At 44.3% G+C, this 23297-nt stretch overlaps 1 protein-coding gene across 1 annotated transcript in view; it reads left to right on the forward strand.

Annotated features, from left to right (window-relative positions):
• LOC146855952 (solute carrier family 23 member 1-like) overlaps positions 1–23297 on the forward strand; it is a 1135305-nt gene that overhangs the window by 1049559 nt on the left and 62449 nt on the right. Inside the window, exon 15 of the mRNA XM_085653904.1 lies at positions 20057–20152. Coding sequence (XP_085510030.1) covers positions 20057–20152 — 96 coding nt within the window. The remainder of the gene's footprint in view (positions 1–20056; positions 20153–23297) is intronic.

The following is a 23297-nucleotide window of genomic DNA, read 5'->3' on the forward strand; positions in this document are numbered from 1 at the left end:
ATGCTGATGTGCATGTAATATAGCCTGTTGCCGAGGACTATGCCAGTTGTTAAAGGCCATGAACTCAAGTTATTGTCTTGAGCCGATGGCAAGGGCCAATAACGAGGGGGAAGGCCTTTAACAACCAGTTTAGCCAGACACACAATGGCTATTAGCTAATAGAACATTCCACCCTCTAAGGGTAGAATATTCTAAATTAAAAAGGGAGAAACATAAAGGTAAACATTGAAATGTTGGAGCAGAAGGCTTGTACTTGCCAGTATAAGCCCAGAGCCACTCCATTGTTTTCTAAGGAGCTCTCAACATTCCATTGTTCTAATATAGGTCAGAAGTCCACCATAGAGGGCTATATCGGCTATAAGAACAATGGAATGTTGAGCGCTACATTGGAAACAATAGAGTGCTCATGGGTTCAAATGGCCGCAAATGCCCGGAGCATCGACATTCCAATGTTTAACAAAGGCCTCACAGAGCCCGGGGGATTTCAGTCCCCTCAGGCTCCGTGAAGCCTCTGTTTTACAAATTAGAACATTCTGCCCTCTGGGGCGGAATGTTCTAATAGCCTTAGAGCCCTTCTTCTTGGGATCTACTGGGCATAAAAGGCCTGCTCCCTTGTTTAACGCTGGAGTGGCCCTTAATGGCCGGTAGAGCCCGCAATGGCAGACTCTAAGGCTGTATTAAAGGCCCTGTCTGCGAGGGACTTTAACAGGGGAGCGGGCCTTTATTGGCCATTATAGCCCAGCTACAGCGGGCAATACAGCTATTAGAACATTCAAATTAAAAAACCTAATGACCTCTCGATGCCTGAGGGAGTTGAAATCCCCCTCGGGCTCCTGAGCCTCTGTTTCACAACTCTTTCTATAATTGTTCTTGTTGCAAAGTCATCCTGTGCCCTTGGGCACCCCCCAACATTTTTACTGACTGGTATAGGTGGTAACTAACTCTGAATGACCCTGGGCTCTGCCTAACCAGGCCGTTGGCCGGTGCCACGCTTAAAGAGACACTTAAATACAGTGATAACACCTACATACACTAGGGTACACTATGGATTGAGTTACCCTTAGGATTGGCATGGCCTCCCTTATAAGGCCCTAGTACATAAAAGGGCAGGGGGATTGAAGCTACCTGTATGTCCCTAGTATATAATAGGGCATGGCAGTTTAGAGGCAAGCAGCCCTTTCTGCACTTGCATGTGTGCACTGCTGAAGCCTGAGGTCTGTTTAAAAGCAGCCCTGGGTTACAGGACTGCTTTTAAAATGCAAATAGTGCCCCAACTCATCTTTGATGTTTGGGGATTTTATAAATTGATAAACTACAATGTTTGGGCATATTAGGTACCCCCAGGGTCCACCCTAGGTGTCCCAGGGGTGGGGGGGGGGGCAGGTATTTATCAGAGGGACCATTATAAAATTAGTTTTATATGCCCTGGGTTTGGTGAAATTGCACAATTCACAACCCACATTGTGATAAAGTGCTTCACAAAATCGACTTTGTGCTAGGAGTATTATTACTGTGGAGTGAGTATCTTCAATATTTTTACACATTGAGAACCCCTAAAGTCTCTCCTAGGTGTTCCAGGGGTGGGGGACCCTGTAGATATAGGCAGGGTCCTTAAAAAATATGTTTTTATAAGCCCTGATGTTGGAGAAATGGCCCAAGTCATTTTTCTTATTACAAATCCCCTGACACATATGTTAACATGGCAAGAAGTTATTAACTAATAAATCCCGCTAGGAGAATCATAAAAATGCCATTCAAGGACTTCATAGATTTGTATTGATAAATCAACAATATGGTATTGTTGACTTTCTCCTAAAGTGTACAGACAAGACGTTCTAAGACTTTTTTGTCTGTAAGCCAAATGTTCAGCCTTCCGGTGATCTGTCCTGATTGGACAGAGTTATGTGGATTAGCCTGGCTCCTTTAATGAGGCGATAAATAACCTCTAGGGTTAGGAAGCTCTTCTGGTAGAGCAGGGTTCTGCTACATAGGAATGCCAGAGCGGAAGGGGGGGGGGGGTTGCACCCAATATTCTTCAATGGAAGGAGGAGACTGGCAGAAGCCAGTTTAATTTACACTTCTACTCTTTGAACCCAGCTAGATAGAAGGAATAAGGAAGGAATGAGCAGATGCAAGCAGAAGAGTTTATGGAGATTAACCATCCTGGGGGTGAGTTTAGCCAGCTCTTCTCTCTCTGCTGGATAATCAGCCATGATGAATTTTGGAGAAATAGTGATCTCTGGGAGAAAATAGTGCCAGACTTGGAAGATGTGGTCATACCCTGGGTGTTGCCTTGCACCTCAATGGACAGGAGTGCCCTCCTGCTTGACCCAGAGAGCTTGGAATAAGTATCTGAGAGGGTCAGAGCCTTTCAGATCTGCTGCTTGAAACTTAAGAACGAAGAAGTGTTCATGCTGAGAAGTTTGATTTCCACCAACCAGGCCCTGCAATCCGAAGAGTGTGCCTGCTGCACAATTTAGAACAGCCCTGTGGACTACTTGCTGCAAAAGGACTAAAGAGTGGACTCCCTGTAAGCTACAGGTTAACAGAGCTCACTTGGAACATCACCACCAATAATCTTCGCCTGGAGTACTACCAGTGCATTTGTATGGGTTTTGTCCAAGTGGATTGTGGGAACTGAAGTCCCAAACTTTCAGGGAGTGTCTTGGAGCTTGCAGACCCTTGCTGTAAGTTTTGAACACGTTGGGACCCTTTGGGGAACTTCAGGAGGAAGTTCCAGAAGTTTGGAGAAGTTTGGAGCAACTTTGGGAAAAAACACTATTGTGGACTGACTCACCTGGCCAGCCAAGCCGGCAAACCCTCACCAAATTTGGCTTGGTGAAGAGCATGTGGGGGACCCCTAAAGGAAAAGCTCTGTAAAAGTTTAAAAGTCCAAACGTAGAAAAGGTGACCGGGACCAACCGCGCAAGCCAAGCCGCCCACCTTCAACTGTGAGTCGGCCTGGATTCCTGGTTCATCCCGCTGGAAACTCCGGAGGTCAGACTTCCACAAGTTTGACCAGGAACTGGTTTCAAGGCAAACCGGCGAACCCTCACCTAATCTGGACTGGCTGAGAGCTTTGAGGGACCCGGGAAAGGAAAGCTCTAGAAAAGTTTCGAAGTCAGAAGGTAAAAACTTTGACCGAGACCTACGGCGAGGGGTACCATGCAGGGCTCGATCACGGTCGGCCTAAAAGTTTGACTTTGTCTCGGTCTAGCACGACCAGATGTCTCAATCGGTGCTATAGGTTTCTCTGTGCTAATTTAATTTCTAAGACCTGTACTGAGCCCTATATTGTGTTAGTGACTTTATTGCCAGTGGTAGATATACATTTACCACTACTAATAACCCACTTTCCAACAGTTCTGCAGCTAAAAGCGCACGCAGGGCACAGTTGTTAGCTGTTGAACATTCAAAGTGTTGCAGCGGGAACTTTATTTATATTTTTTCTCTTTTCTTACCTTGGGCCCATAATCATAAACAATTTCTGGTTATTCTCTCTTTATCTATTTATGATATCTACCCACACAGGCTTTGGTCCTCTAATGGACCTTGCTCATCACATTGAGGGGTGTGGAACTAAGGTGTCTCCCGTTGGCTACCAAATGAGGACACACTAATTAGTAACAAACTCACAGATTGGAAATCAAATTCAAGTATATTACGCTCAAGATCATGTTGTAAATGTATAGGATGACAACAGGAAACCCAACCCTCCTAAAGAAGTTCAGTCAGAGTAAAATCATAAACCAATAGTTCCGCTGTAGCAGTGCAGAATAATAACAAAAGAATCTGATGTAATGAGAATAATCCATGACTGTCTCCATTATGAATTAGATTCTGAGCCATTGTATGCAGGGTCTTTGTGGAAAGAACATTTCAAAATTGTGATTAAAGAAGACTCAGGCAATAAAGATCAAATTTTGTTATTGTATTAAACAAATGTAAAATTCAGAGCAATAATCAGCATTTTAGGCAAAGTCATGAGTCTCGATAAGCAATTACAAAATTGAATATGAAACCACACATTATCAAAGTCAAAAGGCAACCTGAAAAGGAAATATGAAACCTAATAATTAGCCACAGAGTCCACAAATTTTGCTAAGTAAGGGGAATTCCTATCACCAATAAAGACAGGAGGTCAGTTCAGGAAGGTTCTCTTAGGATAAGCATAAAGTTCAGTCTGAGTTAGGATGAGGGAAAGGAGTCAAAGACTGGTGATCCAGTAGTGTGAGTGAGCCTCACTTTCATGAATTACAAAGGAAGCAATGGAGAAGAAAGCCAGCATTAACAGCCTCAGCATCAGGAAAACAAGAACTGCCAAGAAAAGGATGTCTCAGTTCAAGACTCTGAGAACATGTCTCTGTCAGCTCTGCATGCACCATCCTAAAAGTCTCCTCAATACTATATTACTTGCTGTATCCAGGGGTGAAATCAACTGTCACCCCACAATGTTACGCTGTCTGCAAGAGCTGAGAAAAGGGGCTGAAGTCAGCCCCTGGTTCTCCCTGGCTTGCTCCTTTTTGTAGTTCAGCCAAGACAGGGAGACCAAGCAGCAGATCAACATTCACCCCTCTCTCCTGAAGCCCTAGTGACACTGAGCTACAGAAGGAGGGAAGGGTGAAGGCTGCATATGTCCTCCTGGATGGCCTCTACCTTTCACTTTCTTCTGCCTAAATAATATATTTTAGAAGGGCAGGGGAAAAAGAAAGGCAGATGCTGTGGTTTAGGACATTGAAATATTAAGAGCAGCGGGCCTATAGCCTTCCATAGAGGCTGCTGCATCTCCATTGTCTACAATGGAGCTTTCAATATTTCAATGTTGTAATGAATGAAAGAATGCTAAAATGGTACACATTTTATGAGAACAGTTCAAATGAAAAGTCTTTAAATATTTGTGAAAACTCAGTAGCGAGGGGATGGAATGGACCTGCAGTTTGTTCCATTCCCTTGCCACTGCTGCTGAAAGCGCTCTACCCAGAAATGTTACTGTTCAGGTTTTGGGGGTTGTCCAATAGGAACTGGCCACAAGTGTGCAGGTATCGATTCAAAATATGAAGATGGAATTTGGAAGCTATAAAGTAGAAAGCAGTGCCACAGATGATCCGATGTATGATTACTCGAGGTTTGAAGAGAACCATCCTCCAGATATGTAGCCATTGGAGACATTCAAGGACAGGTGGCATGTGTCCCCATTATGGGGTGCCTGAAATGTCATGCTTCTGCATTCTACACCAGCTGAGGCCATTTTGTGAGGTTATCGGGATGTCCCAGATAGCAAGAACTACCATAATCGAGATGGAACTGTACCAAGGCCATAACAACTGGAATGTAATCATTGGTACCAGTAAAGAGCACACTTTTCTTGAGGAGTTGAACAGACACCTGCAACCCTAGACATCTGGCATTCCAAAGGAAGCTGTGAGCATTGATACATTCTTTGATTACAGAGCACTTTACAGGCACAGGAGGTGGATCCATTACTTCAAGCTGGCTGATGGAAGTCAATTTGTTATTGTCAGTTTTGGTGCCATTCTGGTCATGTGCCTGAGCCGCTGGGGTCTGTAACTTTGAAAGCAGGCTATTGTGCTGTAATAACACCCTTTTATGTGGTATTATTAACTTCCCTCCCCCTAAATTAGTGAATAATCATCAAAGATAACCCTTCCGACACCCATACTCTCCTAGTTTAGAAAATCGCAGAAATGCATGGGATTATAGTAAATAGTACCTTGGTGCAAGTATGTTTTTAAATGATAAACTGCTTGACGTCCTAGCTAAATAACAACATATGCAAACATTTCTCAAAAAAAGAGTTCAATCTTCATACTCTTTAAATGATGCAGGTCATCGCTCAGCACTTCATTTCAAAACAGAGCATCAAGTTTCATAACCACGTTGAACATATCAACCACAAGCCCAGGCTGAAATTTTATCTCAAAGCAAATGGTTAAGATTCCTTTGTTTTTTCTACTAAGAATAAGCATCTGAGAAGGTGGGTGGCATTGGCATCGCGGAGCTAGCGAAAGCATGCGAATGTTAAGAAAAATGTTTCGACTCATTTATGTGCATCAGCAATACGTTTAAATGAATTTGATGAAACCTATAGATGATAGATTGGTGCCTTACCTCTGGATTGACTGTTTCTTACATCTTTCTCAATGGACAGCGTGCACATCCATTACCATCCTTTTATTCTGTGCTCTGCTGCCTTCGGTCTTTAGATGGTCCACTTGTTCACCTGTGTATTGTTACAAGCCAGACATCACCGACCCCACTCTCCTTCAGATCCAGTGGTGTCGGTTGAGCATGGTACTCTCCTGGACCCATAGTCCATACTGCTGGGGGAAGGTATGCAAGTGTCTTTGTGTGTGCATGAGTGTCTTTGTTTGTGTAGGGTTTAAAGATAAACCCATTTTCTACAAGGGCTCCCATTATCTGTTAGCTTCATTTCAATGTTGCAATTGGTTATTTTTATATACTTCAACACACTCACCCACGGTTATTTTATGTTAGGAAAGAATGACTGCCAAAAGGAGTGGCTAATATAAAATAGCCAAGTTGTCAGGAGCTTGGTAAAAGGTAGAAGATGGGTTTGAGCGTGTTGTTGGATGGGAAGTGCTTCCAGAGAAAGGCTGCAGGTATGGAAAAAGCATGCCCCTCCAAATCTAACACGGCGAAACCTTGGCACAGAGAACAGTTTAGTCAAAGAGTATCTCCAAGTTCTTGTCGGATCGTAGGTGACAAATGTTCTGCAAAGATATTTAGGGGGCGTGAAGGGCTTTAAAGACCATGCAGAATGTTTTACACCTGATCTGCTTTTTTTCTGGGAAGCCAGTAAAGGAAATTTAAGGCTTTGGTCGCTGATGAGTATTATAGAGAGGAAATTACCACTCTGGAAGCAGCATTTTGAAGCCATTGTAGTTGAGAGAGGCCTTATTCCCGAGCACCTAGGTAAATCGAGTTGCAGAAGTCTAGTCTACTGAGGAGAGTGGACTGGACTACTACCGTTTGAGGTGCGTGTAGGAGGTAAAGATGAATTCTTCTGAATAGTTTGCAGAGAAGATAGCAGGAGAAGGCCAAAATGTTCACCTGAGAGGTGAGAAAAGGATCAGGATCTAGCATGAATCCTAAGTTACACACTTAGGTGTTAGGGGTGGGAGTGGGAATGAGTTGGAGAAATCGGGCATGTAGTTGGCACCCTGTCCAAGTAGGGGCCACACTCCTATTCTGGGTAAGTCACACGACAATCCTAACTTATCCTGTGCGCACCCATGCCAGCTTGGCACAGAGCAGGCAGGCATAACTTAACCTCTTCTGTGCCCATGACGAGATAGTCTCGTCATGGAGCACGGTTGCGCTGTGCCCATGACGAGACTATCTCGTTATGAACCCCACCCACTAATGCAACGCCCGGCACAGGAGGGGGAAAGGGCGTGGCACTGAAGGGGTTAAAAGGCAATGTGTAGGGTATTTGTGCAGTAACTCATACAACAACACAACAAATACACCACAAAATGACTCGACAGAAGTTGAAAAAAATAGAGAATATTTATCTGAGTAAAACAAGTCTAAAATGATCAAAACCCATCAAGTAGAAGTCGAGTTATTAAATGTTGAACAAATAAATGCAATTAAGTGCTTAGAAACAGGTAATGCTAAAAAGGTCACTGCAGGTCGCGTGGGTCTGGTGCAAATCCAAAATTGCAAAGGAGCACAAGCTGGCTACATGAATCCACTTGGGACCGCTGGGCCCCCTGAACACATTACCTTCGATCCTGGGGCGCAGTCTATGCAGTAAGATTCTGCATATTCCAAGAGATTGTGCGGTGAGGCTTTGCGAGATATCACGTTGTCTGGCATCGGTTCCGAGAGCGGTCAGCTTACGGCAAGGCATTGAGGGGCTTCGCACTGCTTGGCATTAGATTTGACAGAAACTCAGCTGCAAAACCCACTTCTGAGGCTCAAACTTGGAGTAGGCACCCCAGGCAAAGTTAGGACTCACACAAGGCATAGTTTGCAGCACCAGCAGGAGCCTTTACCCTGAGACTTCAAAACAGTAGGCAAGCTAACAAGCCCCTGGAGGTTACTTTGGAGGGAAGACAGAGTCCAGCTTTCCTTCCAGCAGAGTCAAAGAGCAGTAGGCCCCAGAGCAGCAAACAGAAACGCAGTCCTTCCAGAAAAGCAGTTAAATTGAGTCCTTTGCACAGCACTGCAGTTCTTCTGACAGAGATTTGTGTAGGTCCAGAAGTGTCTCATTTGATGGGGCCAGAGACCCAGTACTTATACTCAAATGGGCCTTTGATGTGAGGCAATCTTCAAAGAGTAGTTCTGAAGTGCACCAGTGCCCCTTTAAATCTGAGCCTTTACTCCAGACTACTGGTGGAGGTTTATCAGTCCTTTGTATGGGGTAAGGCCACTACCCTTTAAAGCAGCGGTTCCCAAACTGTGCGCCGCGGTACCCCGGTGCACCGTTATGAGTAGCCAGGGGCGCCGCGCCGCCGTGCACGATGTGGGAAATTGCAGCCGCAGCGCAACATGCGGGGGGTTTGAAATGCCACCTTCAAAATCAACACGGGGCTGCCATACGCATACATACGCGTCGTACGTGCTTTCACAGGTGTAGTCTCCGCACTGGCATACCCAGCTCTGAGCGTTTGAGATGCGTTGTTGCTACCCGCCGTGTTCTGCCGTGCCTCGTGGGACCTTCTTCACAGGAAATCGGTAAGTGAAGTTATTGAGGTGTTCGTGTAGTCGTGTGTCCCATAAAGATGCTTATTGCTTGACAGAAAACATTCCAGGCGTTCGGTGCTTCGGGGTGCTCTCTGACCGGCCAGCTCCCGTCGCCTGGTAATGGCGACTTAATCTGGCCCAAACAAGGCCTGAGTTATAGTAACATCACGGTGGACAAATGTCCACCTTTCCAGTCGTCCGATAGATTTTGAGTTTAATGAGGGATAATCAAGTGCCGTTTACATGCACTTTTATCTTAGTAAATAAAAAGTATAATTCTTATCCTACATCACACTGTCGTATCCAGAATGTTATATTTGTAGTCTTAAATTAGTGAAGATTTTGCTGGCAAATGTGTGCACGTCTCGCACCATTCTCGGAGGCATCCCACTAGCGCTGTATCCTGGGACCAAGGCCAGCTGTGCCCTGTAGGCCTAAAACCGAAGGGGTTGTAGGCCAGGGCCTCATAGTAAATCACGCTCAGAGGGAGGGCCCAAGCATGACGAACGGTTGGTGGTGTATTTACTGTCGACGGGCCTGCAGGTTCCAGCATGGGCAGTGCTTCGTGTTTCCCAGCTGGTGGTAGAGAAACCTAGGGCCCTGCGGGTCTGAATCTCCCTTCCGAAGTGTTGGCAGCGCTATTCTTCCAGGAAACAGAAGCTGGCTAAGCTCGCATGTCCCCCTCAGACCCCGTGTGCAGGCCCTGGCCATGTACAGCGTGGTGCCCGGCTCTGCTCGGCTGGAATTGGAGAAGGCTTCAGTTCTTTTTTTTTTTTTTTTTTTTTGAAACCGTTTATTGCAATCTCAAATATATACAAGTATGGGCCTACAACCTTCCGGCCGGCCGCTAAAGTGACAGAAGCACATGACATACATACCAATAAGGCACTTGGCTTTGCATAGACGATAAAGCAGGAGGTATCAACAACGTGGGCCACATAACTCTGAACCCACAATACGGTTTCGTTTTCTACAACACAACAACATAAAACCACACCCGCAAGGCAACCCACGATCAAAAATGACGACATGTGCTCCTCAAGTGGGGAACCCCAACCACCTAAAGAAAGCCAGAGGGGGGGAGGGAAACTGATCCAGGACTGGGAGAACAATGTGCCCAGGGCTGAGGGAGGGGGTCAACTATGGGGATGGAGCTGGTGACGCAGGAGGCAACAACGGCGGCTCGCAGATACCCCCGCGGTAAGCGTTCCAGGGGAAGGCTTCAGTTCTGTCACCTCTCGCAGCTGTACGACGGGAAGTCTAATTAATGTCCAGATGTGAGAGAGGTGGCTCTGCTTTAAGTTAAAGGTTAGGCAGGCAACTGTAGGCAAGGTGGTATCGACCTGGCAACCACAAGGGTTTAAAAAGATTTTAGAAGGACATGTGTAGGATCAGGGCCCTCAGTTTACCATATGGGGGCTGGGGGGGACAGTTCTCCAGCGTCATGTGGCACCCCATCTGTTTGGTCCTTGGCTCCCTCATAACTGTGGTGGTTATCCCCCCCTAACAGGATGCATGATCTCCCGATTGATGGGTGCAGCGAGTGTGGGTCTTGTGTGAAAGCATTACCTGGCTTTGGTGGTCTGGACTGTGTGCTCCATTTCACCTTCCAGAGATGGAGAAGACTGGGGAAGTCCAGCCTGGTCGATTGAGCAGAACTTTACACACTCTTGTGAGGTGATCAAAGTTCTGTGCTCATTTAGAACTTCGTGGTGTCGGGTGAAAAGTCCAGAGGTCGTGATTACATCCCCCCCCCCCCCCCCACCCGCATACCGGTAAAAAAATGGTGGGGAGCCACGGCCAACTGCCAATTAGGTCAAGGGAGCCACGGGTCAAAAAAGTTTGGGAACCACTGCTTTAAAGGGTAAGGGTGAATCCCTTCCTCCCATCTGCCCAGGACACCCATTGGAATCTATACGGGTGCTAAATCACACCCAATCATTTACTGTATCTCTGGATGTCTAGAAGGAATGCACAACGGAATCTGTCACCTAGCCCAGACGTGTATAAGAGACAGGCTGTAAGGCACACAGAAAAGTATGAGCAGAGAAATGTCAATTTTCTAAAACTTGCATTTCTACGATAGTAATGTTAAATCCGACCTTACCAGTAAAGAGGATTTATCATTACCATTCAAAAGATAGGAAACATGAAAAGTCTACTCCTTTCTGATCAGGAATTACAGCTTAAGGTATTTTAAGGAACTTTAAGAAATTGCCAGTTCTATCTTGTAAGAGGAGTATGCCTCACAGCAGTAACAAAATGATTTGTTGTCACTACCAGGACATGTAAAAAACAGAATTATATGTCCTGTCTTTTACTTACATAGCACTCTGCCCTGGGGGTCACCAAGGGCCGTCCTTATGGCTGACTTATATGTAATAAAAGGGGCGTTTAAGGCTTGGCAAGTAGTTTTAAATGCTCAGTGAAAGTGTCATTAACCTACACACACACATACACTGCAGTGGCAGGCCTGAGAAATAATCGAGGGGCTACATGTGTGAGTGGAACAATCAGTGCTGCAGGTACACTAGTAGCATTTGATTTACAGGCTCTGAGCACATGTAGTGCACCTTACAAGGGACTTATAATTAAATTAAATATGCCAATGGAAAATGAGCCAATGTTACCATGTTTAGGGTAGAGAGCACAAGCACTGATTAGCAGTGGTAAAGTGTGCAGAGTCCTAAAGCCAGCAAAAATGAGTACAGAAAAATGGAGGGAGGCAGGCAGAAAGGTGGGCTGTCAGGTCTAACATGGGAGTGGGAATGGGGCCCTGATGCGGTTCCCAGAGGTTGAGCCTGTAAATGTTTTGAGAATCCGAGGTGAGCATCAGCATAATCTCGGTTTTATCTGCATTGATCTTCAAAGAGTTTTGAGTCATGCATTTGCAACTGTCAGCCATCCAGTCTTCAAATTTGAAAGGAATCAGTTGTGGCAGTGTCATCAAGAGAAAATTGAATCTGAGTATCATCCTCATAGCTTAAGAGGTTGACGCCAAAAGAGTGGATGTCAGGTGTTAACAATCAGACAAAGATATTAAATAAAGTAGGACTCAGGGAAGATCACTAAGGAACTCCCTGATTTACTGGATGTGAATCTTATCGAAAAGAAGGGTATGGAAACTGCCTAGAATCAGGGCTGCAGGTAAGAGTTAAAACAGGCTAAGGCTTGGTCTTGGATTCATGTCTCAGAAAGGCAATGGAGCAAGAACGAGTGGGACACCACATAAAAAGATGCAAACAAGTCCATGTATCAAGGCTTTTTGCTTTCGCAAACGGGCCAATTTGTGAATGCAAACATTCCTTTTGCAATGTATGAAACTTTTAAATCAAGTTTATAATTTTGAAACATTCAAAACTCTCTGCCATATGTTTAGGGAGAAATCAGGCACTGAAGTGAGTAATTGGCTGGAAAAAGGGGAGGTCGGAAAAGCATGAGAGCTCCTGTATGTAGAGGCCAGGGAGGATAGGGACTTACCACACATACTGGCGGACAAATAGTAATTGAAATAATAAACAACTAAAATAAGTGAAAAAGGATTAAAACATAAAAAATAATACCAGAGAATGAGCAGATACGCTCAGTGCAAGCTAGGCACCTCACTGTTACAAGGAAAGTAAAGACAAATAGGGCAGCACTGTAAAGCAAGATATTAGCAGTCTTTAAGCCTGTCTTTTTTCCCTCATATCAGTAAGATCCTGATTACGTCTTTGGCGGTGCAGTGCCGGGTCCGCCCCACCATTGCACCACCAAAGCCATGGTCGGGCCCCAGCCACATTACAAGTGGAACTCGTGTCTGGTGGGCTTTTGTTTTGATGTACCTACAGTGGTGCCCTGAAAATGGCCACCGCAATGGGAACACCAAAAACAGTTCATGCACTGTAAGGACTGTAAAGTGTATGCCATGCTGTAACTGGTGTGCATGTACACAGGGGCACATGTTCTGCCCCCCTGTTTTCATCTATCTGGCACACAGGCACAGGGGGCCCCTGTAAGGCCCCCTTTATATCCTCGCCACCACAGTTTTCATGGCTGTGAAACCGCCATGAAAACCATAGTGGAGAGGAAACTTGTAATATAGTCCTGCCAAGCATATTACTGTGGCGGGGCAATGGCGGTCGGACTGCCCTTATTGTAATAGGGCAGTCGAGAGACCGCCACCGCCACGCCTCCACAAGTCTGGTGGTCCGTGGACTGCCAGATTCGGTATTAAGTCCTAAGTGTCCACGAGCCTAACAGTTTTAACTGCCCAGCACCTTGGGCCATACTTTCAAAAAGTGCCTAATGTGAGCCAGTGGTGGAGGTGGCAAACATTTTTGGGGACCTCAACAAACTTTGATGCAAACAAAGAGACAGAAAAGCACAAAAAGGTGAGAGAAGGAGGAAGAGAAAGGTGGAAAAACAGTAACAAAGGGAAAAAGCAGAAAGAATAAAGTATTTGCAAGAGTGAGATAAAGAAGCAAGGGCGTCTAGTATTGTCTTAAAGAAGCATGAGGTGGAATAAAGACTAGCAGCCTTGGTACTGGGCACCAGCCATTTGATGGCTGCGGCTGCAGGCTTCTCAGCAAACGTTGAGTTCTTTTACAAACTAAACACTGCCTAAAAACAGATATTTTTATGTATGACATATATCCATCAATGATTTGTCGAAAATATAAAGTTTATAACGGTCAAAACTGACTTGAAAAATTATGCACAGAGGTAAAATGTAAACAAAGAATAAAGAAATTCATTTTCAGATCTTTTCGTAAGTGATACATATAAAAAAGAGCATTGGTAAGTAAATTACAGCAACTTGAAGCAACTCACAGATGTGATGAAGTGTACATTGTCAATTCATGTTATTCAGTAGTGTCAAAGAGTAAGCCAAATTTCACATTAAAATACGTTGCGCATTAAATAAAGGGTAAGCAATGAAGTGCGTCAGAGTTTGAGGGGATTCAATCGCAAGTAAAAACATTAAAAATGTATATATTATTCCCATACTGTAGGTAGCATGCACGAGAAATGCCTTCTCAGCATGCAGGTGCTTTTAGTGAGCGCCAGCGCATTTCTGCTGATGCAATCGCTTCATTGTTCTGAGAGAAGGCCAGGCAACATTGAAATCCTATAATCAATACTTAGAGCTATTTTATGTTTGTTGCAAGCTCAGGCAATTTATTTTTTTACACCCATACCTACCCCAAATAGACACTCACAATGGCATGTCTATGCATTGTCTATATTTAAATGCTCAACGCAGGTAAACATTAACAGTGTTATGTTGAGTCGTGTTATAAACCCTACGGAAAACGATGCCTTCCGGAAGAGAGGTATTTTTTTTTCTTCCAAAAATCTATCTTTGTGTGAAGGAATATTAGGGAATCCATGCCATTAAACGATTTTTTTTAACAACAGACTAGCGTATTTCGTTCACCTTATCCTTTTCTACTTTAACTTGATAGTTGTGTATTTTTTGAAGAAATGCTTCCTCGGGATTGCCGGTCCACCTAATTAGTACATTGTTTTATTTCAGTCTATTCCTAGGAATGTTCTGCCAAGTTGTCTAGCGGTCCAGCTTCCTGCTTCATTTGTTGGACACATTGTTACTGCACGTGAGCCAACACTTCCGGCACGTGCCTTATGCCGAGATAGCGGGAAGCGTCTACAGCTGCTATCAGAGGCGCGCGCTTGTCCTTGAGTCCTAACCTTGAACCTGCAAGCAGATGTAGTACATACAGGCTAATCGAGACAAGGAGGAGGAGGAAGACAGGTTGACTCCCTTGCAATCAGCAACACTCCCTTATTTCTTTACAATTAATTGCTTTCTGCTGTAGGAGGTCAGAAGCAAATGTGTCTGCTTTTTCTCCACACTATCTTCGACCACACAGAAAGGGGCTACTTTTTAGAATTATTTGACTGTGCGATCAGGACGCTCTATCATGTTTATACCGCAGGCACATTAAACTTTTAATTCGTGCAGTAAATTGCTAAGGCCTTGGTCTTTGATCTGCCAAGTCTACCTCGGTGCCGGCAGGTCATTCATGTAACAAAATAAGCACCTTCATTTTCTCCTTTTCTGGCATTTTCACTTCTCCTTTATTCATACTTAAAAAAATGTATGTTGGTTATAGGAAAGAACACTTAAAGACAGTGTTGCTGTATGTTCTATTGAAATCTCAGCAGTGAGATGCCATAGGCATGATTACTAATTTCATCTTGAGCAGCACTGGTGTATAAACAAACTTATGTGAATGGAATATGACTTTTAATCTTCATTCTTGAGTGTATGGAGGAGCTGTGATCCACAAGAGACTCGGTGTGGAGTGATGTCTTTCCTTCAGAAAAGAGAATAAACAGGAAAATCTGCACCATTGGTTTATAACATGCTATATTTCACAAGAATCAGCCAAACTGAGATAAATCAGTGCAGCTCAATAACACCTTATTGTAAGATCATGTAAGTATCCGACTAGCTGTTTTCTTGTCCCATGTGGACTGAGATGCATTAAGTAATTATCACACTCTGACTGTGACTGATGACCTCACTAATGACACCTCACTTGGCAGATTGATGACATCATTGATTAAGCTTTGTGAACAAAGCCAGGGACTTTGACGTTAATATTGAATCCCCTGAGCAGTAGTAGAATCATCAGGCAGGTTTCTTCTGGTCAGGTAGTGCAGGTTAAGGCCCAATCTGTGAGGCTGGTCTTCTTAAACTCACCACAGCCTGTCTAGGTTTATTTGGCAGGTTCACAAAAATGATATTGCAGAGTCCGGCTATGCAATATGATATATCTAGTGAACTCTGAGCTCTACTTTATGACTTAATGTTAGTGATGTAAACCGGGGTTATTAGCTGCTGAGTTTATTTCCAGGAAAGGAGAGTAGATTAAGTATAAAGTCATATTCTTCAGGTGTAGATTGTATACATGCATGCGTGTTCACTGTGGAGCAAAAAACAAAGGGCCAGATGTATCAAAGGGTTTTGCCCATTCTGTCTCTATGGGAAAATGTGTTCATACATATGGCCCAAAGTCTTTAAGCTCGTTTCTGTACTATTTTTGTTATACATTAGTATTTATTTGGTTTTAGAGATTTAAAGAGAAAAAATAAAAATGTTAAGCACATTTCAATTTTGGATGCTCATATTAAATCATCTACATACAAGAATGAGGTGAGTAATAAAAATTACAAAACATATCAGGATATTATAACAAACTAGGGGGTGGGATGACAATGCAGAACACAGGATCTCTAGTAGCAATGTCCCAGTAATTCAGAGGTAACAATGTCAACAATCCAGAGCAGTGCCTAATTTAAGCCAGTGGTTTCCAGTGCTCGGCACCAGCACCTTATTTGTCAGCACCGGCACTTATGGCAGTCTGCCACATGATGGTGCTGCTAGTGTAATTGACAGATGAGCAAAAGAACAGTTGTTTATTAACTGAATATTTATTAAAAACAGTAATACCTGTCGCCCGAGCCATTCTTATGGCTTTGGGGGACTGGAATAGTCCTAATTTTCACACTTGTAGGAGTAGCGTCATAGTTAGTAGTTGTCAATGTCCATGCTGGCATGGGCAATGGGCGATGCAAGCTTCAGTGGCTCCTGACAAGGGCCCTGACACTTATTGTTTTACAGATTAAGCACTGATCCAAAGGAGGTGATCAAACATTCACATTCATTGACATAGAATTTAACAGTGTTGCAGGATATGTTGAGACTAACCTTGCAAATTAGGGTGGCATATCATATGATTTCGTGGTCAAACCTAGTAGCAATTTATCACAGTTCATAATCTCCTGACCCCACCTCTTAATCTCCTCATAAGAGGGCAAACTTTGTTTTCTTCAGGTGCTTTCCAAGTCTGATCTCCACGCTGCTACATTAGAGGCACAAGGGGGTCGCTGCTTGGCAACAACATTGCTGAATGACCAATGATGACATTCTCTGGATTTCTCCATCTTCAAGTGAGGCATCAGACCAATAAGGAGTAGGAACCATCTGGGAAGTGCATACCTTGTGCCTAACATTCAGCGCCAATACCATTTTATTCTAAAACTGTTTACACTTGCGGATATGATCATGTTAGATTAAAAATGCAGCCTGGTCAATACCGCACCTGAAGTGCATGTGCAGGACTTCAGGATACATTTTGTGCAACTGTTTTGGTGGTGGGTAGGTCTGGTGCAAAGTGCTTGAATTTTGAATTTCTTGAGGCTTCGACTGTGTGATTCAGATTTGGCCAACAAATTCTGCTTTGATAGTTCTGTCACTAAATCTACTTCAGTCTTTGCTTTTAATTAATTTTATCCTGGGTTAATAGCCCCTTACGACACAATAAATGATTGTACTTAGGTTTGTGGCTCCTCTCAATGTGAATAATGAATGCAACAGCTCCTTCGTCACACGTTAAATAATTTAATTTCCCTCTTATACATAGGTACTATGATTCGCAATGTGTGTATGAGAAACTGTGCCTGTTAAGACAATGTGGTTTCTTCTGAGACTGCCAAAGCTCCGTAGCATTATCAAATTCTATTGGGCATCTACCCATATAATCCCACAAATGTCCAAGGTGAAACACCAACCTTTCTGGTTTCCAATCCACAGGCACAATAATGATAACTAGGGGATGAATGCCTTAGCTAGCCCCTATTTTAGTTAGGTAGTTTTTTCAACATGTTGTAGCTGCTTGTAGTAAGACTCAGAGGGAGGGGGCATGTCCACATTGCCCAAATAGAGTGTCCCCAATGATTCAGAAGTCAGGGCCTTGTGAACATATCAGGCTTCAGTATTACCTTGGGGTAACAACCATCCGATTTCCCATTGGAGTTGCCCTGCCAGGTAGTCAGACTCAAAATTGGGTGCTCCTCGGCCACTGTCATTCATAGGTGACTGTAGTTTGCAAAACAGACCTGTGCATTGCCTGTGGCTCAGAACAAATTTACAAGCATCTAGTTTAGTTTGTAAAGAATTCTTTGTATTAGGGTAGCACGAGTATTTACAAAGTGCTAAAGTAGCTTGTGAACCAGCACTATTTTGGATAGGGCACTTATGCCCACTACAGACATAAGGGAGTGTCCCGATAGAAATTAAGGTTAAAATTGACATGAGGGCCTCAGTAATGTTGCCAGCTAAGACATTGTCCTTCTAATGGCAAATGGTTGTTGAAAGTTTGGGATTCCCTTTCTAATGGTAGATTGGCCACTGACCTATGTAGGCTCACAGAGTTCGGGGCAATGGACTTGAGTTACCCCTATGCACTACCGGGTCAAGTACCGCTCTAAAGGCTTCCATCTGATACATCGTTAGTTCCAGAGGTGGTCTACTGTATGTACAGTAGGATATCGTCCACATATAAAAAGCTTGAGTGTGGTACATCATTTATAACAATAACAAGGGAGCATCCTATGTTTATTATATGGTTTGACAAGGGCTTGTTACCAGAGCAAGCAACAATGGGAACAAGAGGCAAACCTGTCCCTCTGCACTGGCCATGATTTGAAAATAATCCCCCATGGACGATGATTGATTAAAACGGTAGTGGTAGCGACATCATTTGTGCATCGCATGACCGGAAGTGACATCAAATGACCTTTTTCCCCGATTACCTCATTTTAAATAAAGCGTCATGGTAAGCGACAATATTGAAGGAAAACTAACACATAAAGGATTAATAAAAACAAAAAAGAACCACTACAGCAGATTATTTTTTGGGTTACGAACCACATATTAACTAGTGTACTGCCGTGACATGCTAGGAGCGCAGACTTGATATGCCAGGGTGCAGCTGTCGTTTATACAGGTACATATAGACAATTAGAAGCAAAAATGCACAAGCATGACCAAAGTGTCCATATGATCCTTAAATAGCGAAGCCTAACCATCATAAGCAGATGCACATCCAACACATTCTGTGTTGCAGCCTCAAATTGCCTGGTTTGGATGCATATGCAATGTGAAGCCTGTACTATGACCACCTTACTCCAGGTCATTATGAACACTTTCTTCAGCCCTGAACTTTTCACCTCATTAATTTAACCATTCCCAGTCTATTTATTTTACATGAAAGCAAAGTAAATCTACAAGACTCAAAATGCATTAGGGGATCGCAAGAAAGTCTGGGACTGGAAACAACATCCACAATGATGTGGCAGGCGGTAGGCCCCCTTGCAGCTTCATAGACACATTAGGTGCTACAATACAAGTGCATAAGCCCTCCCTTCATTATAAAGAGACTGGTACATATACACCTGGGGGCCAATTGCGATGTCAGGCAGAAATGTTCCGCCTGACAGCAACTTTGAATTGGGACTGACTGACTCATGGTGGGTGGTTCCACCCGCTCGATTATGATGCAACCGAACCCTGTTCGGTCGGATTCTCATTGTTTCCTATGGGAGCTGGTGTTCCTCATCTCAAAATGCCTGACACACAGTGCAGGGTTTTACAGGGGGTCCCTTAGTTATCCCCTTGGCACCCAAACAGAGACTGCAAGATGAAGAGTGCCCTGTCAGGGGCCCCCAAAGTCACTTTCCGACAACCTTTCCGTGTCAGACAGGCCGACGCAGAAAGGCTATTGGAAATCGACATCATAATCCTGAGGTTGTAAATGCTGTCCATAGGGGTGTACAAAGCAGTTCCGACCGACACAAATCCTCCGAGAGCCAGTCGCAAACCGATTTGGAATGACCGTGCGGTCTACCTTCCAACCGCGAACATCGTAATCGGTTGGGCGGATTGTAAACTGACCGAGTCGGTCGGAAGGGCTCCGACACAGTCAGGGAGAACCCAACTGTTGGGAGGAGGTTTCCCACCTGACATCGTAAACAGGCCTCTAGTATGAGTCTTTGGGGTCCCATCAAGGAGGCCCTCGATTAAGATGTTTCACCAATTATTATCAATGTGTTCTTCCAGGACAGTGAATGGGACTCCAGAGTTAACCCACATTAATAATCCCTTGTCATATGACAAACAGTGTAAAATAACTGCCCCTTTTAGTAACACCTTGTGTTTTCTCCCTATTGCTTTGTCAGATGTATTTCTTCTGAAAAAGCAACGTGCAATTTGCATCTCTACAGCAAAAGTATATCATTTGGACTTAGCTGTTTGTGCAAATTTTATAAGTACTCAGTTATAAGTTGCAGCAGTTTAAATTGGATTTACTCTTGAATACATCCTTTGTAAATCCATACCAGTGGCAACTACCCGAGGTGAACTTGACAGTTTTGAAAACTACATACACAGATAGTGGTGTAAATGATGTTGCAATCTGCTTAAAATGATGTATTACAACCCTTTTTCTTTATCTCTTTATCTTGTATCTTGTAGGTGTGAAAGAAGTTGATCAAGTACTCACAGTTCTACTCACCACATACATGTTTATAGGAGGTTTCTTTGGATGCCTTTTGGACAATACAATTCCAGGTAAGGGGAAAAGTGCACTTGAAATGCACATCAGCTGCTGCAGATAAGTGATCTTCATAGGCTTCGCACTCTAACATTTTTCACGAAAGTGCTCCCTCTAACATGCTAGAACCCCTTTCAATGAAATTATATGCTACGAGGTACCATCATAAAGTGTGGGGTTTGTTTCTTTGTGTCAGGAATACACAGTAGCAATATCCTTGCTGTTCAGGCAGTTTGCTTTCTGTTCAATACCCTTTGTTTTTTTTATACCGTGGTCCTCCATGTCTCACATTCCTAGAAAATGGAACATGGACAATCTGATTCTGAAGCCAATATTACATAGAGTAAACCTTCTGGCATGTACAAGTCAGTGGTCCTGTCTTGGGTGGGCTGCTGGCTGAAGGATGTCTGCCTCTGACAAACCATAACAAATCTCCTTATTTTGCTCAGGGCAGAATAGAATAAATGATTTTACCTACAAACTTTAAACCTTAAAAACTTGGATAATGGCCTATAATTATAATTATTTTAAGCATTGCAACTCAGCAAGCCACCTTGCTGATCTGCATTTCATGAAGGGGAGAGGGCAGGAATGCACCGAATTTAACATCATATGGCACATACCTGTCCTTTGCTAGGGCTGGCGCACGTTTGGCTGCCTAGCATCAATGCAGGCACCCTTGTGTCTTTGTGCAGGGGTGTCTGCATTGTAGGCAGGGTTGATTTTGTGCAGGAAGGTGTCCCCTCAGTGGCATTTTCACAATTCAGAGGCATGTTCCTCTTTCGTTGTCTCTTGCAGCACCCATATAAAGAGAAAAAACAAAAAGAAATTAAGATATTTCTCCTCCTTATGCCACACCTGGGAAAGCTTTGCATTTTGATGCATACCCTGGTCTACCACCAATGCTAAATCTGGGATTGCATCAAATCCATGGTTAAATGCGTGGGAACACCCATGCTCCACCCATGGAATGCCTCCCGGATTCATCAAGTCATGCAGGGCCTTGCATGGCTCTTTAAACTTCAATCAGGTTTTGTGTCGTCCTTGCACCCCCTTGAGTGGCGCAAGGGAGACACAAAACCTTGATATATATGGCCCTATATATTTAACAAACATTGGCAACGTCAATATATCTAGCTTATAAATTAAAGTTCTTCAGTCATTGAAAGTGTTAAGAGCTCAATCAGTGATCATCCATGTGCTCTGCCGCTCATCCTTTCACTTCTGCATCCATTCATCCACAAACTAACTCATTCTTGCATTCACCCACTTACACAACCAAGATAAAACAAACAAAAGCTCGTCAACATATGTAAGACCACCGCAATGGTACTGAAGTGCATTCACATTCAGGGGGATGTACACATGGTTAGATAAATGGTGTTACACTTCAACCAGAAAGTGTTGGCAGGCAGCATGAGACTTGTCTTCAGCCAAGTCCCGCAAAATGGTTTTCTAAAAAGTGAAGGGGGCAGAGTGGGAATACCCTGACCCCTTAACTGTGGCGCCGGGATCCCCCTGTGACCCCTGGCAGGGCCAAAGAACACTTTTTAAAAACAAAGTTTGCCACAGGAAAGCTGGAAAGCTATGAATCTTTGGCAAATATTGTTTTATTCTATTTCTGGATTAGAACCCTGGGCCAGGTCCTTGGGGTATTTTTGTAAAAATGGATGGAGGTGCATGGGGCTCCCATCCATTGGCTCAATAAGCCCTGGGAACCACCACCTCCTGGGGCAAAAATAACATTGATGGGGGAGCTACGCAACCCCCTGAACCCCGTGGACCACCAGCTTCCTGTGGCTTTAGTTAAATATGGAGCAAGTGGGCACGCAGACCTCCCCACACCCCAGGGACCATCTTCTTTCCTGGCCTTTCTTTTTTCTCTGCCCCGTAGACCACCACCTCCCTGTGGAGGTCCATGCAAACAAAAGGAGAGGGGGAGAGCAGCCCCCATCCTTGAGCCATTCATTGCACTGTAGACCACGATGCCCAAGAGACTGCTGCTGCTATATCCTGGGTTGCTCACCCGTCGGACATAGCTGTTTTTTTTTAGCTTGGAAGGAGTTGAGATAGCTCCTGCCAAGCCAAAGCAAACGCTCTGGTTCCAGTGGGCGGGAGCTGTGGAAATGATCCTGTTCGCTGGAAGGGAAGGTTTTATCTCTTTCCCTGCCCTCAGGGAAAGAGATGAAAGAATTGGTCCCAGCTTTTACAGCAGCTCCCTCTTTGCAACAGCAATGACGGCTCCCGCAGGAGGTGGGGAGCCGGCTGGGACCTCCGGGACCTTGAAGCTCACCCCGCGGTCTCAGGGAAAAGAGAAGAAAGAGGCGAAATAAAGGCCAGAAACGAGCAGAAAGAGGCAGAATGAAGGTAAGAAACTACAGAGAGGGGCAAAATAAAGATCAAGAGTGAGCAGAAAGAGGCAAAATAACAGGCACAATAAGCAGATAGAGGCAAAATAGAGGTAAGAATTGAGCAGAGCAGCAAGAGGTAAAATAGAGGTCAGAAACATGCAGCAAGAGGCAGAATAAAGGCCAGCAACAAGCAGAAAGAGGCAACATAGAGGGCAGGAGCAAGCAGAGAAGAGGCAGAAAAACGAGCAGAACACAAACAGAGGAGGCACAAAACTGAATGCAGCAGAGAGTTGCAGACTGCAGGCAAACTGTATAGGGAAACTGTCACAGGGGGAGCTGGCATGTGGACCTGCTCCCATGTGCCCTCTTGCTTTTTTACCACACATCCACTGAAAGACATACAGACACTCATGCACCCATGCACAAATCCATTCAAGCACTCATTCCCCACTCACAGATCCATTCAGAGACTCAAACACCCACTCAAAGACACACTAAGACACTCACACATCCACTCACTGATCCACTCAGACACTCATGCACCCACTTACAGACCCACTCAGAGACTTTTACATGCTCTCAAAGACCCATTCAGACACTCATCCACCACTCACATACCCACTCAGTTCCTCATGTTCTCATACACAGACCCACTCAGACTCATTAACACACTCACAGATCCACTCAGAGACTCATGCACCCACTCCCAGACCCACTCACACACTAATGGACCCACTCAATGACCCACTCTGATACACAACCACTCAGAGACCCACTCAGACATTCACCCACTCGGAGATTCACACACCCA

Source organism: Triturus cristatus, chromosome 4_1 (genome assembly GCF_964204655.1).
Source record: "Triturus cristatus chromosome 4_1, aTriCri1.1, whole genome shotgun sequence".
Lineage (NCBI taxonomy): Eukaryota > Metazoa > Chordata > Amphibia > Caudata > Salamandridae > Triturus > Triturus cristatus.